General features: G+C 44.0%; 1 protein-coding gene across 1 annotated transcript; it reads right to left on the bottom strand.

Annotated features, from left to right (window-relative positions):
* Positions 1–3,338: 3,338 nt before the first annotated feature.
* On the bottom strand, positions 3,339–13,881 carry LOC104547407 (epoxide hydrolase 1-like). Its single transcript, XM_010193072.1, has 10 exons — positions 13,822–13,881; positions 12,487–12,510; positions 11,404–11,617; positions 10,441–10,621; positions 9,422–9,652; positions 8,922–9,051; positions 7,742–7,956; positions 4,953–5,061; positions 4,493–4,618; positions 3,339–3,540 (listed from the first exon to the last, which is right to left on the bottom strand). Exons 1-10 carry the CDS (start codon positions 13,848–13,850, stop codon positions 3,339–3,341), a joined length of 1,461 nt encoding a protein of 486 aa, XP_010191374.1. The 5' UTR covers positions 13,851–13,881.
* Positions 13,882–15,921: the final 2,040 nt, after the last annotated feature.

Below are 15,921 nucleotides of genomic sequence, written 5' to 3'. Positions count from 1 at the left end.
GTTGCTGGTGGAGTGCATGACAGAAACAGAGAAACAGTTAATTTTAAAGGTAGCTGGGGACCTGGCAGATGATTTTTATAAAACTGTGGGGGGAGATGTAAAAGAATATTTTCCATTTCAAGATCCAAAGTGGGAGGTAAATAGGTCTGTGCATATGGAAACGTTACAGGCATATCAGGGATGGATATCAAAAGGAATGGAGAGAGCCATTCCCAAAACCATAAATTGGTCAGCCCTATATGCAATTAAACAAGGCCCCTCTGAGTCACCATCCGAATTCCTGGATTGACTGAGGGACGTAACGCACCGCAGCACACCGCTGGATCCTGGGTCAGAGGTAGGAATACAACTAGTTTCTTTGGTTTTGGGTCAGTCTACAGGAGACATTAGGCACAAGCTTCAAAAGCTGTGCCCCACCGAAAGCATGAATTTGGAAATATTATTAGATGAAGCATGGAGAGTGTTTACTAATAGAGAGAAAGGTTATAAACAAAGACAATGAAAGGTGGTAGTGGTTGTCAGGGAGGAGGAAGAAAGAAAACCTAGACGAGGACCACCCTGATTAGGCAGGGATCATTGTGCGTTACGCAAAAGGATTGGTCACTGGAAAAATGATTGTCCGGAAAAATGGAAAAATAAGGAGAAGGGACGAAATAATCAGAAAGGAAAGATAGTGGGCCATGTGAAGGAAGACTGACGGAGACCAGAGGAGTCCACCCCAGCAGATCCACTGGTTATAATGAGGCTAGAGAAAGAGCAAAAGAAGGTAGAATTTCTAGTTGACACAGGAGCAACATATTCAGTTTTAAACCAAGGTTTAGTACCCTTAGAAGATGACTATATCATGGTAAAAGGAGCGACTGGCCAAGGTGAAAAGGCATATTTTTGTGAACCTCTGAGATATAAATTGGGAAAACAATGGGGCATCCACAGATTTCTGTATATGCCCAACTCTCCAAAGGCACTCTTGGGGAGAGATTTATTAGAACAATTGGGTGCAATAATTAAGTTTGAAAATGGAGAGATTACTCTGGAGGTAAATGACCAGCAATATGTACAAACAATGAGTTTATCCCTAGCCAGTTTTCCCACAGAAGGAAAAATCAGCGAAGAAATCATAAACCAGGTATATCCTGGGGTATGGGCCACTGATCTGCTGGGGAAGGCAAAGAATGCTTCACCTGTCGAGGCCAAACTCAAAGAAGGGCAACAGCCGGTAAGAATTAAACAGTATCCCCTGAAGAGGGAAGACAGGGAAGAAATTTGGCCAGTAATAGAAAAATTTTTACAATTGGGATTATTAAAGGAATGTGAGTCCAATTTTAACACTCCCATACTACCCATCCAGAAACCCGACAGGTCATATCCAGTGGTCCAGGACCTGTGGGTTATAAATAAAATAACTGAAGACCTCTATCAGGTGGTGGCGAATCCATACACCTTATTGACTGTATTGACACCTGAACTAACCTGGTTCACTGTTTTAGATCTGAAGGATGCCTTCTTTTGCACATGCTCCTGGAACTTCTCCAAGTCTCAGAGTCGGTTTTATCTGGTTTTTAGGCTGCTTCAGTTTGTATTTCTCTATACTTCATTTCCCTTATTCAATACCCTATTGTTAGTTACATGCCTGCTAATATCAGTTTCCCATTAATTTCTATAAGCTATTCAATTCCTTGGTTATGTGATTGCTAGGTTTTACATAGACCCTAGCCCTAAACTACAAGCCCCCTTTTCACTACATTAACTGATTGTTTGGGACTCTAGATAGTGTATGTGATTATTAATACAGCTGGCCTTTACTAAAAGGCTCTAACCATTCTTACCTACCCTACTCCTGTAAAAGGAGACCTTTCCCTGCAGTCTGATCAGGCTTGAGTACTCAAGTGTTTGCCCATCTATTTGACAAAATTAGATTTCCCCATAACTCAGTTTTAGTTAGTTAATCCAAAGAGTGGGACTTCTCAGCAGCTGGGAGGTCTTGTACCTAGCACGGTCTTGTACTAGTGATGAAAAGAGCTTGAGCAGTCCTGTGGAGGCAGGGAAGCACGTCTTACCATTTTCTTTACTAACCGGTAGTCTAACAGCCCTGACAGTTAGATACACAGTTACTTTTAACTTTAAGAAATTTCCCTCTAGGTCTCTTCAGAGGAATTTAGGACTCCTGCCCCAATATGCTGGTTTATTCTCACTTCACAGCAGGAAAGTTAGTTTCTTGCTTACTTTTACATCTTAGATGTCTTAAGAGTCTTGGACTCTAAATGTTTCTGAAATGTGAAGAAGAGTTGAGGGGACCATGATCAAGTTCAGTGCTATCTTTACATGTCAAATACCTGATCCAAGTCAGGATGTACCACTTGAAAACAAAACTTGAGCCCTTTCTTCTGGCCTGGTGTCTAATGCAGAATGGGACAAGGAGGGAGGGAGAGAAACCCTTAGTGTACAGTGTGTCAGAACTAGATACCTGCTGGAGTTATCTTCAGTCAGCTGGTGTGTATCTGTAATGTAATGAGCTGAATAGCTTCAAATAGCTCTCCCATTTGAAGAGAAACTCAAGCTGACTGGTAGTGAGGTTTCTTGCAGTTTCTTGCTAGCAAAAATTACACAATGGGGTGGTAAAAATCCTTTTGAAGGATAAAGGTCGAACTAACCCTCTACACTTGATGCATATTTTAACTTTGATCTTTTGGAATGAGATTATAGAACTAGGAGGAAATTAACTTGATATTTTTGAGCTCTGAGAACACTAGGAGTGCTGTCTCTGCATTAACAACTGTTTACAATGTGTAGTAGCTACTAGTACTAGCTCTAATGGGAAGAACAGCTAGAATGAAGTAAGCTGCCTTATGCACAGCTACCCACTTGAATATGCAATCACAGGTCTCTTGAAATATAACTTGAACGTGAGAGTGTTTGTGCTCAGGAGATCAAAACCCTTTACACTTCTACCAAAGCTTCTTGTAATGCATATTTAAGAATGCTGTTATTTACTCAAGTATTCAATACTCACTCGAGTATTTAAAGAATCTGAGGAACTAGGAGCCAGTTCATTTCTATTTGCTTCCCCAAATGAGTGCAATGTTACTACGCTAAACTGTTCACATATTCTGTTATACTTGAACTATGAATGCAGCAATGATATGGTGCCCTAGGAAAGAAAGAAAGAAAGAAGATGCTTTTTTTTAATACTTATGAAGTTTAGTACTATAATTATTATCAAAATAAAATGCTATCTTCTGTATGTGATTACACTGGCTTTATTTAATACTTCAAAATAAAGGCTCAGCTTGTTGCAGAACCACTTGGTTCTGTTCTGTGTGTATATCTAAACTACAGGTTCACAGCTGTTCCACCTTTCTGACAAATTGCATGATGTCCTGTGCCAGAAGCTTTGGTTCCTCAAAGGCAGCAAAATGCCCTCCACGTGGCATGTAAGTGAAAGTGACGATGTTCTTGAAGACATCCTTTGCCCAGACCCGTGGCGTATGTAAAATTTCCTGCGGAAAAGCTGCAATCCCAGTGGGAACATATACTCCAATCCTAGAAGACATAAGTTAGCTGCATTTTTGAAAAGTCCTGGGGAAAGTCTATAAAAACCTGACTGGCAACTGCCAGAGTCAGCTGGAGAAGTTTCACCACAGCAACCCATTTTGTGGTCTGTACTCTGCTGAAGAGCTTCACTTGTATTTGGATCTCCTTGAGTTTAAGAATGTTACACTCAAAGATGCGCGAAGTAGAGCCAACTTTAGAGCAGATCAATCTGGAAATGTTTCGGATTTTTAAACTGACCTTGTTTTGTGGCTTTGTGATATGTGGCAAGACGCCACACCTCTCTGTGAAAGTCAGAAATGAGCTAGCTCATGTTTACTTTAGAATTCATGGTACCAGCACAACAAATGACTCTTGAGATGAAAGGTAAGCTGGTTCAGTCTACAAACAAAAGGCCTCCTATTTGCTTGTATGATCAATCAGTTGGAGAATTCTGCTCAGCAGCATTTTCCTGGTCAGCCTCTTTTATAATAATCTTAAAGCTAGTGGCTGTTAGAAGTGCTCAGTTTCAAGTACTGCTCTCCAAATTGCTTCTAGAAGTTTGTGCCTAACTGTTAGCTACAGTTCTTAGTTTATTCACCAGAAAGCCATATCCTTCCTAATTCAGTTTAAACTTCTCTCTTAAAAATGTTCACGGTCTTCTGTTCTGTTTTCACTGAACTGAGGCACAGATTAGGCTTGTTTGAGTGTACAGACCTGTATTTAAACACAAATGAGACTGAATATACTTTGATAAGGCTTCAGCACTGTCTTGGCCACAAGCTACCTTGTGTGAATTATAGGCTCAAAAGTGACCCTTAATTATATTTATCAAAAGAAAATTAAAACTTGGATTTTTTTTTTTTAAACTAAACTTGCTGTTGTAAGCCTATCTAAATGTTAATACAGGAAAACGTGGTTCAATCTCATTTGCAAGTCTGTCTTGCATGTGCCACTTCATTACCTGGTATCAGCAGATGAAAAAGGGTTCCTGGCAAAGTTCTCCTTGTAGTATCGCATCGAGGACACGATGGTGGATGTCACCCAATAAATCATCACGTTGGTCAAAAGCTCATCAAGAGAGTATTTTCTGTTGAGAAAGATAGATGAAGAAATATAATTGGAAGCTGTTTCTCAACATGCTATATGGGGCTCATGGCCTTAAGAACAGTTGTTCCTCTTGTTCTCCACTTGTTTTCAAGCAGCAAATTAATGGGCACCCATGTGCCCAGACCAAAACTGCCTGGTGCTGAAGTGGCAGTTTGCAGGCAGTCTGCTATAAGTTTAAATTACTAAGTGTTACATGTAATCTTTCAGCCTTAAAATTCAGCTTTGACTGGCCAGTCTTTTACCTATGTCCTTATTAGTTGTAATCACTCATTCTTTTAATGAGTTTTCCCATAGAAGAGCATCTGTTTTCTTACCTTTCCAAGCCTCCATCATCTTCACATAGAAATGATTTATCTGTCCAGGTAGAGAATTTCTCCAAAATATATGCAGCAAGCCCGACGGGGGAGTCATTCAGTCCACAACCTAATTCATGAGAAGAATGGGAGAGCTGTTGCAGCTGCTTGGTACTGCAATACTTCAGTGGAAGTTAAACTGGACTTTCATGAATTCTTCAGCATTTCCTGAGAATTCTGTAGAGTTTGTATTCTACTCTCTCTGGTAGTCCTCTTGACAAATTTACCCCAGTGGAGTTCCAGCCATAACTGACAGCACTACAAACTCCTGATAATTCCTGTACAGAAGAAGTTAGGAGCTAAGAAAGTTCTGGTGGCTTCTAGCAGAAGGAGCAAATTCAGATGTAAAGGGATTACACTCTACACAGAAATTTGTGATAAACTACTTGGGAGCACTGTCCTGCTTAAAATGGATAACCAGGACACTAAGTGTTGTTCATCACTTTTTATCTAATTTAAACAGTGGAGTGCTGTGTGTCTGTTATCTGTTCCTGCCTTTTGTATATTATATCTGTGTTCTTATCTGTAACACAGAGATAGGGATTACTGCAGTGGTGATAGAGGCTTGCCTTGGGAATATTCCTGTACCATACCCCGGGTTGTAGTTTTATAGTATGCTCAGTATTGCCTACTCTCAAGTGTAGTTTAGTGTGACTTTGTAGAAGAGGATGCACAACACGGCCTCAGTTTAACAGTGGACATAGCTCATGTAAAGTGAGGTTGTGCCTTAGCACAAGAGCTTCCCCACACTGGCAGACCTAGAGCAATTTGCTACAGATCCAAGTCATGTAAATGCTTTGACCAGCAATGGTAGGGCAGGCTAAAATTAGCCAGCTAGCACATAACCCGTCTGGAGATGAGCATTTTCTGGGCTGAAAGCTGCCTCTGAACCACTGCATTCAACTTCCATGAATTAGATGCTCAGAAATAGTCGTCTTGTTTGCAGATTATTAGTCATTCAACCTGTACCACATCTTAGGTACCACATCTTAGGTACCACAACTTGTGGTGAGTGAAAATACTTTAGTTTTGCTTTAAATCTGCCTAATGAGAACTAAAGTTATAACGTAGATATTTCTTGAGACTGAGGAGAGAATACTTTTTTTTCCCCTACTCATTTTCTACATGTTACAGTTTTAGTGTGCTACAAAATCCCTGCTCTTCTTTTTTCAGATTGAGCGTCCTCAACTAGGTACAGTGCTGCTTGGTCACTTCAGTCTTCCTTTTCTCCCCTTCCTATGTTCTTCTGATTCTAAAATATATTTATGAAACAGTGTGAACAAGGGTGCAACAGATTCTGAATATCATGGATTTAGTGTTTTGTCTAGTCTCTTTTCGCCTTTTTCCTAAGATCCTCTTAAACTCTGAGCCAGCTGTCATTTCAAAGCACTATCCATGACTCGTGGATTCTCTCACAAGGCAGCAGCCAAACTAGAGCCTGCTGTTATTTTCTTTCTCTACTTAAATGCTTTGGACTTTGTTGACATCTGTTTTTATTGGCCAGTTTAATCAATCAGTCACTTAAATGTTTTTGCAACTCTCTGCAGTTATCTTTAGATTAAATGAAACCCTGGATAGCTGTCAAATTTTCACTTAACCATTAACTTTTATCTGTAGAGAAATCAGGATCATGCTGTGTAGGTGTCAGCACAGACTTTTGCAATGCTCTCCCTCTTCTGGAACTTTCTTACTTATTCCTATGCTTGGATTCTCATGTTAGCTAGTTATTAATTCACAAACTTTTCTTAAGGCAGTTTGATTCCTTTAAGAACATAAGGGGAGGAACTTCAGCAAAACTTTTTTGGGAATGAAGTATGTTCCAGTACTGGCTCCACAGCTCTCTGATTCTGCCAGAGCTCTGATTTTTGAAGCATGGTTTCCCTGTGATATTATCACCTGTAAATCAATTCTCCTCTTTAAAACAGTTCTGCTAGCTTTCTGATTAGAGACTAGATATACTGGCCTTTGTTTGTCTGGGGCTACCTTCACTGTTTGGCTCTTAAAAAAAACCAACACCCTTCAAAAAAATCCCCCAAACCCTCCAACCTGCTATCTTGTTTGGCTTCTTTTATGTCTTTGGTATTGTGACCAGTTCAAGCAGCAGATTGGGCATTAGTTAACGATTCCATTTGAGTTTGTTTTTCAGTGAATTGCCAGATTGGGGTGCTATTCATTCTATGGTCTCCACACCTGGCACCAGTCTGAGACAGCCCTGCTGTCTTTCCTGATGAGGGATTATTTCAATAAAGGAACACCGCAAAACCCTCACTAGTGGGGACTGATGCAAATAATTCATTCCACTTTTCTGAGATGGCCATATCTTTCTTCAGACTCCTTATATACTGGCCCCACTATGCCATGCTTCTGCCTTTTCAGGTGTTAGGGCTGGGTCTACCTTCCTGCAAGTTTCACATTGCACTTGCTAATGAAATTTTTCTTGTTTTCACCCACATTTACTTCCAGAAACTTCAATTTCAGGACCCTGTGCTTTACTTTAAGAGGCTTTTTGCAAAGGGTCTAAGAGAAGTGGCATGCTATTTAAGAGACTTTGAAAAGTGATACTTGTGGTCTCCATCTTTTTTTAAGCTGTTCCTTTTAACTGCCTTTTACACAGTTTTTGTCCCTATGTCTTGTGTTCAGTCACCAGAACTCACTGCTTCTCAAACACAGCCTTTGTTCAACTCTAAGTTTTTACATACCATAAGCAGTTCGTATATGATCTTCATAGTGATATAGAGAAGGTTCATTACCTGCAGTGTCTGGTTTGGTGGCTTGGATGTGTAAGTATCCAGACTCTCGCAGAACTGCATGTATATTCTTCTGAATGAAAGGATATGTACGTTGAACATCTTCCCTAGTGAGGCCTACGAGCCATGGTACATAAGCCCCAAGCATCACAGAAATCATCCTTCCCAAACCTTGTTTGCTCACGAAGACAAGATTTAGATGAAGCCCTTTCACAGATCTAAAATTAAGTTAGTGAATAAAAAGTTAAATCAAGCAATTTTCTGTCTCTAAATTTTCTGGATAATACATCTGACTGGAAGCGGTGATAGAATAGCTCATTTCACTGAGCCAAATACAAAAAGCCCTTCAAGTTCATTATTAAAAAAAGAAAATTACGGGAGTTAGAAATAGTACAGTTGGTGCCACCTCCATCCACCTGCGCCACTGGTATGATGTTAGCTTTAGGCACTCCATTTCTGGATGTGGCATATCCATGCTGGTAGCTCTGCCTGTTGGCCTTGTGCTGTTCTGTGCTGTAGGGAACAGCCTGTGATGGGTATTTCCAAAAAGCTCAAGTAGATCACATGTGGCCACAGTGCTCTGGGTGCTGTGATGCACAACTGCAATGGGGAAGACTGAGCTGTTCAGCCTGCAGTCTCACTGCTTTAAGAGCTTTCCCCCTTTATCTGTTCTCTGACCTAAGTGTGGCTGTGGTGCCCACTTGACATTAAATGCTGAACAATGAGCAGTGCTGCCATCTTCTAAGGAAGGTATTGTGTTTCTTTTCCAATCAGTCTCAACTCTGCATTTTAGACAGGAAAATCCTATACTTCATGGCACTGTTCAGCTGCTGAAAGGCTGAGCTCCTTCCTTCCTTTTCTCCCTGCTGATTTTAAATTTATCTCCTTCCTGATTTAGAATGATGATCTGTCTCAAATCAAAATGCATCAGAATTTACTGCCACAGCTAGTGAAAGAGAAGCCAAACAGCACTGAAATTTAGGAAGTATGCAAACTGAGCCAATATCAGTGCAAAGCATATGAATACAACTGAATGCACAGGGGTGGGGATGTCCCTGGAGGAAACAAAGCAGGAGGAGATGAGAGGCAGGGCAAACAGAAGGCAAGGAGCAGGACCAAGGAGCCAGAAGGTAGGGTAAGAATTGGAGGCAGCTTTTCTGCACTGATTCTCTTTGCTACTCACTGTGGCAGCATCTGGGCCATGTTTGTGGTAACACGAGATCCCCAGTCTCCTCCCTGTAGGTAGTATTCCTTGAAGCCCAATCTGTTCATCAGCTTATGAAATATCCGAGCAGTTGCTATGGTGTCAAATCCTGTAGGTAAAGAGAAACACAGGAGACCTGTCTGTCCTTGTGTTCATCCCCTGGCCAAAGATCATGGCCCGACAGAGGCATATAATTGTGCTGCTGTGTGCTATGCTGCTCTGCCTCACTCCTTGGCAATAAAGTGAACAGCATGTGATAGAAATTCAGTGGAAAGTGGAGGAAGTGGAAAGCAGATGTGGCTTCCAGCTGCCATTGCCTTCCGGATCTCCACAGCCAGCCCCAGAGACTCAGCCACATGGGTGATAGTGCAGAGTCAAGCGTCTGCATTCACAAACAGCAGTGCCCAGGGGGCCTGAGGGTGGCTGAAGGTGCTACTCCAAAAACCTTGTGATTCCAGCAGAGCTTTTTCACTGCTTACCTTGCTGGTGTGGTGCCTCTGAGAAGCCATAGCCTGGGATGGATGGGCAGATGACCTCAAACACTGTGTCACTCTCGTTCAGGCCATGCCTGGCTGGTTCTGTGAGCAGAGGAATGATCTTGTAGAACTCGTAGAAGGAGCCAGGCCAGCCGTGGACCATCAGCAGAGGTTGAACAGCGCGACCGTGAGGGACGTAGGAGGGCTTCACGTGGATAAAATGGATATTGATCCCTGCCACACATTCAAGAGAGAGAAATTAAAGTTCTGGTTCCATCAAAGTTTCTGCTCTGGACTCTGAAGGAGGAGAGTGACAAAACTGCAATTAGTATTTGTAGCAGAAGTCACACAATTAACCTATGGCTAGAAGATGCCTAGCTGAAAGGCAATGCCTAACATTGTAACTATTTCTCATCTTTTACTTACAGAGGTATTGATCCCAGCCCCACATATTTGGGTCCCAGGAAATTGAGCATCCATCTCCTGAGAAACTGATCTCACAGTATATAAGTAGAGCTGCACTTAAATTAATAGCATAATGCAGGAAAGACACATGCAAAACCATGACAGAATTATAAAATATGTGGGTGACAAAAAGAGAAACATAAAACAATGCATGCAAGATAGAAGTTTAACCTGCAGATCATTTAACTAAAGCCTGGCTAACCTCACCTGGCTAAGCTGGGTGGTGGTGGGGGAAATTTTTGCCTCAGAGTCTGGGTAAATTTTGCAATTTTAGAAGGTGGCTTCAAGGCAATAGCAGAGGAAAACCTCATAATTAGTTAGCACAGGTTCAGAGCCAGATGAAGCCCATCTTGAACTAGACCTAATCTTATTGACACTGTGTAATGGTCTTAATCTATAGAAGGCTATTAATAATATAGCCTCCACTAGTGATATTTCACTCATATCACTAAGCTGTTATGCATACTGTTGTCTTAAATATTGTAACCTCCTAAATCTCCCCCTTCTCCCTGTGCATTTCAGAGTGAGACCTGCTCAAGCGGCAGAGACTCCCTCACCTTCAATGGTGGTTTGGAAATGGGGGTATTTGTTCAGGACTTCCACTTGCTTGTGCCAGTCGAACTGGTTCCTCCAGTAGGCCACCACCTTCCGCAGGTAGTTGGAGTTGAAGCCATAGTGGAAGGCAGCCCCTTCCAGAGGGGGTGTGTAGCGGGCCTGCTCCAGGCGGCGGTGCAGGTCCTGCAGAGGGGAGCCCTTCTTGTAAGGCTGTCCAGCTGCCCGCACATGCCCTGTACCAGCACAGGCATGGACAGCCTCTACTGGCTCCACTAGCTCTTGTGTCACTACTGGGGACACCACAACCCCTTCTGAAGCGGTGGCATACTCTGCATGACCTTGAATCATTTATATGGAGAATATATTTTTCTACAGGTTAACAGTTCCCCTACGGCACCCATAAGTACCAGGTCCTACTCTTGCCTTGCTGCTAACTTGCTTCAGGGTTTTTGGCACTAGGAGCTTGCCAGTACTGGTACTGCTGGCTGGGTGAATAAGAAGCTCAGCCTGAGCTGCCAACAGTTAATTGGCCAGATAATTAGACACTGTCATGTGGGGATAGAGGGGCTGTGACTCAGTCAAGACCCCTCTTCACCCTTCCAGCCCTTCCCGCTGTGGAAGTCCCTCAGTCCTGCCCCACTGGTGCCACTGCTGCCCCAACACCCTCCCACCCTGCTCCACCACCCGCAGACCCACTGTCAAAGTTTGCTGCTCAAAGTGAGGCCTTTCCACCGGAGCAGTCCCGGGTTGCATGGAGGATCTGTGGTCTCAGAAAGTCTTTACAGGCCACTGCAATGAATCTGAGCTCAAAACCCGTTCACAAAGGGCGGTGAGTCAGAACATCATCTAACAGTGCTAGGTAGCTGGCTGCTGCCACACCCAAGACATCACCTCGAAGCGGTAAGGTGGGTGATGGACTGGCTCCACCTCATCGCTTTTCACCCTTCCCTACATCCTTGATGTACCTCAATTTCTTTGTCAGACGTTTCAATCTTGAAGGGACGGATACTTTCATCTTCTTTCCCTTTTAGGGGTCTTTCACCTGAGCCCCACCATCCATCACCCATTTCAAGAGTCTCGATCTTGTGTCTAGACCTCAGCCAGTAAACCAGCATCCCTCCAACCCCCAGAGCGACCGCAGGGACCAGGACTGCATTCTTCTGAGAATAATCAAAAGACCTGGGGAGGCATGAAATTGTGTTCAACAAGTGACAAGGGTAAGCGGACTATGCTGAGGCCTGTATGCACATGAGTTGGGCATAAGCTGTAACAAGTGCCTACAAATCCCATGGAGTCAGCAAGGACTGGGGGTTTCTGTTACCATCAGATAAGATCACAGGCAAGATTTGGAGCAGGGTTACATCTACTAGTGCTTCTTAGTGACCCGAAGTCCTTGCTGATCAGGACTTGCTGATCACAAGGCTTCCTTATCCCTTGAAGCAGGGTGCCCTGGGGGACAAGGGTCAATAGGATGTGGACCGGTCTATTTTAAGGCAGGTACTGGAGTGAATGGGATAGTAGCAGCTGGACTCCTCCAGGAATAAAAACTGCACAGACAGAATGGGCTGAAGACCAGGCGCACTAACAAGGGTCTTCAGCTGCTGGAGAGAGCTGCATGTGGTAGACGTGCCCCTCTTGGCAGTGCTTTATACATAGCTCTCCTACAGATCTAATAATCTTTTAGGGCAACGCTGGCCCTCCACCATAGCTTTTCCATGGGTTAGCATCTCAGCTAGTGTCTGGTGCCCCTGCTTCTGTTCTAGACAGCAAGGTTTCAGGCTTTCTTGAGGTGTGGGAGCTAGGCCACCAGAGCTGGTTTTAACAGACATGCAGCATGTTTCAAAACCCTTCAAATGCTTAGGGAAACGATTCCCGTCACTCTGACCCATGCCTCAAGCTTCCCTTGGGAATTAGTAGAGGTGTCTGGAGCTACTGCAGGGAGCTGCAAGGGACTGTGAATGAAGGGTAGGGAAGGGACTATGCTGTGCTCCAGCCAGGGTGCTAATAAAAAAGTGGAGGCCTCAGCACAGAGCATCTATTTCACTCACCTGGTCCAGCACAGGATGCTCTCCCTACAAAAAAGAAATAAAATATTCTTATGTTCTCATAGTGTTGTCTGAATGGTATCAACCCTTGAGGATGGGGCAAAGAATGTCACCTGCCAGCAGCATTTACTGCCCAGCCATGGGATCACAAGCTGTTTAGCCGCCCAGCAACAGCCATTACTTTTCCTGCCTTTTTGGATGGGACAGAAAGACAGGGACTAAAAGCACTGCCTCTGCACAAAGAGGCAGTGTTTCTGGGCTGTATTTTAGCTAGACAGTTTGTTGCCATAATATTCCCTCCTTCATCACAATTTAGATAAAAGGTGCTAAACAACTGGATAGGTGTCCTTGCGGTGTTTCATCCTACGAGTGGCTGTGTTACTTCAGCCAAGAAAATAGTTTATTTTGACTGCTGTGCAGCAATATGTGCACAGCCTTGTCAGGGGACTTCCAAGCTTAAACCATGTGGTACTCCTATGCTGCAGTGCCGGCAGGAAGAAAGGTTTGTGGGACGTTGCCCTGTTCAAAGCTGCTAATCCTTTGCTACTTCTAATTACTCCTGAGTGGATACCAAGCTTTTATCATCATTTTTTCATCTGCCTGCAAGAAAAAGAAAACATCCTCCTCGGTTCTCTTTCAGCCTGGTCGGTTCTCTTGCAAGAAAAGCACAGTCTATAATGTAGCAAAATTAGAAGTGACAAGTGAAAGTCTTGTTGCTCTGCCTTGCAGAAGGCAGCTAGATTAGGGAGCCGTTTGGTGTCATAATTATAACTTGAGTCAAAAACAAAAAAGGACATGAAACTCCATAAAAAACCAAGTCTGCTGACAGTTCCTTTTTACCTAGTATAATTTCCCACTCTGCCTGATGTAGAACCTGTTGCCTCTACTAGAAACCCCAGCAGTTGCCAAAACAATTTGGTAACGATCTCTGAGACAGCCTGTGTTGTGATTTTTAAGGAGGTATCTCCTTAAACCGCTCCCAGACAAGGAAGAACAAGGCTCCTAAGAGGAAACAGTGGTTTGCTTGTGCAACAGGCAACAATAGCCCCCTGCACTTACATCCTGGAGTTTAGTGAGTCGGAGGCCTGAGAGCAGTTATCATGGTAATAGCACAAACTTGGCACTGCTAACAAAACAAGTGTGTCCCAGAAGCAGCTCTCTGAGCGACACAAAACAAGGCTCAGTCTAATCAGACCTCCTCTCTGCTTGTGCTCAGGATAACTCAGCCACATGCTCCCACCCTCCGATGACCTGGTGACCCCTGCAGGGGCTTTCTCCCACCCCAATCGTGGGGAGCCCCTTTTGCGGTCCCTCCTCCCCGCACCAAGGGTGTCTCACCAGGCGCTTGGAAGGAAGTCCTGCCACATATCTGCTCCTCCTTGCCTGGTGCTGCTCCGGAAGAAGCAGCAACGTCGTCTCTGCGGGCTTTCTCTCCAGCAATGACGCTCTGGTGGGGACAGTGCGAACTACATCGTAGTGCCACCTATTGCGTAAGTTTGCAGTTGCAAATTAAGTTCAGCAGAGCCAAAGTCCTGCGTGGGGAGGGAAAACCCCTGTACACCAGCACAGGCTGGATGCCAAATGCATAAAAAGCATTGCAGAGGCTGGCCTGAGGCCCTCAGTTGAGTCTGAGCCAACAAGGTGTCCTTGCAAGCAAAGGCTAGCTGCCTACAGGGCTATATTGCAAACATGTTTGCCAGCAGGCTGAGTGGAGTGATCTCTCTATAGCACCTGTGAGCCACAGCTGGGCTGCCATGGCCACTTCTGGCTTTGCTGGTGGAGGAAAGACTGGAGTGAGCCCACCTTTGGTGGTGTAGGGCCACCAAGCGGCAGGGGAATAGAGCATGTGGCAAGAGAGAGAGACCTGGGTTTGTTAAGCCTGGAGAAGAGCAGGCAAAGGATTGGGTCTTACTGCTGTCTACAGCTACCCAGTGGAGAGCGTAGGAAAAATGGACCCAGACTCATCTTGGAGGAGCAACAGTTGAAGGAAAAAAGGCAATGTATGCAAATTGCAAAAAAGGTAAATTCTAGTTAGGTATGAGGAGAAATTAGTTCACCATGGAGGAATTCAGACATTGGGACAGGGGCCTAGGGAAGATTTGGGATCTCCGTCCTCAGAAGCATTCAAAATTTGACAGGAACAAGGCACTGAGCAACCTGACCTGCTCTGAGCAGGAGGTGAGACAAGCTGACCTCCAAGTGTCCTCTTCAACCACTTCATGAGGTGGCTCTTATTCCATGAGCACCTGTGATTGGCAGCAACCAAAACAAAACAAAACAAAAAAGGTGAGTTAGGTTTTTAATTTTCCACAGAAATCAATGCTTTGTTTTAGCTCAGGGAACTAGATTTTATTTCCCTCATGGTCAGTAAATCTCACTGGGTAAAGGCTTCTCCTTCCTAACTTGATGCACAGTGTCCTTGCTGTGCTTAACTCCAGGAATAGCCACATTTTACTGTTAGGAGGAAATGATTCCTATCTCCATGCAATGCTCAAAGAGAAGTGCCATCATCAGTGGGAGTTGTGGGGATTAGGTCTTATACTGCTGTGAATTCATATGCAGCCACTGTGCCCTCAAAAACAGCCATCAGGTAGAAAAGCTTGTAAATCCTTCATATGGTTGAAGTTCAATGTATTGCTCCACCACAGTTATTTCTGGTTATGTCCATCTGGGATTACTTAGCTTTAAGGTCCTGTTTCTCTAACAAAACCAGCTCTCTTGAGGCCTTTTGGAAGATGGAATCCCTGATTGCAGAAGGACTACAGTCAGAAGACTGAAGAATTATTAGCAACGAGAGGAAAGAATTGCAACCGATGTGGAAGGTAGCTGAGGACCCCTGTGAGGTGCCAGGCTGTGATGTCTCCAGGAGACAAAAGAGACCTTGGGAATATTCTATTTCTTACCTAGCACTGGGAAAAGCATAAAGACTGGCAGAGGAAGGTCTGGCTTAAACATCTGAGAGTGAAATTATATCAGGAATGTGGAAAAAGAGCCAGAAGAGCTTGTAAAAGCTTCAGAGAAAAGATCGCAGAATCATAAAATCCTAGAATGGTTTAGGCTGGAAGGGACCTTAAAGATCATCCAGTCCAATGACCCTGCCATGGGCAGGGACATCTCCCACCAGACCAGGCTGCTCAAAGTCCTGTCCAACCTGGCCTTGAACACTTCCAGGGAGGGGGTATCCACAACTTCCCTGGGCAACCTGTGCCAGTGCCTCAGCACCCTCACAGAAAATAATTTATTCCTAATATCTTATCTAAATCCACCCTCTTTCAGTATGAAACCATTATCCCTTGTCTGATCACTACATGCCCTTGTAAAAAGTACCTCTCTAGCTTTCCTGTAGGCCCTCTTCTGGTACCGGAAGGCTGCTATAAGGTCTCCCCAAAGCCGCCTTTTCTTCAGGCTGAACAGCCCCAACTCAGTCTCCTGATCATC

Source organism: Mesitornis unicolor, unplaced genomic scaffold (genome assembly GCF_000695765.1).
Source record: "Mesitornis unicolor isolate BGI_N332 unplaced genomic scaffold, ASM69576v1 scaffold3341, whole genome shotgun sequence".
Lineage (NCBI taxonomy): Eukaryota > Metazoa > Chordata > Aves > Mesitornithiformes > Mesitornithidae > Mesitornis > Mesitornis unicolor.
Note: the sequence above shows the minus strand (reverse complement) of the source record. Positions and strands in the feature narration are given on the sequence as shown.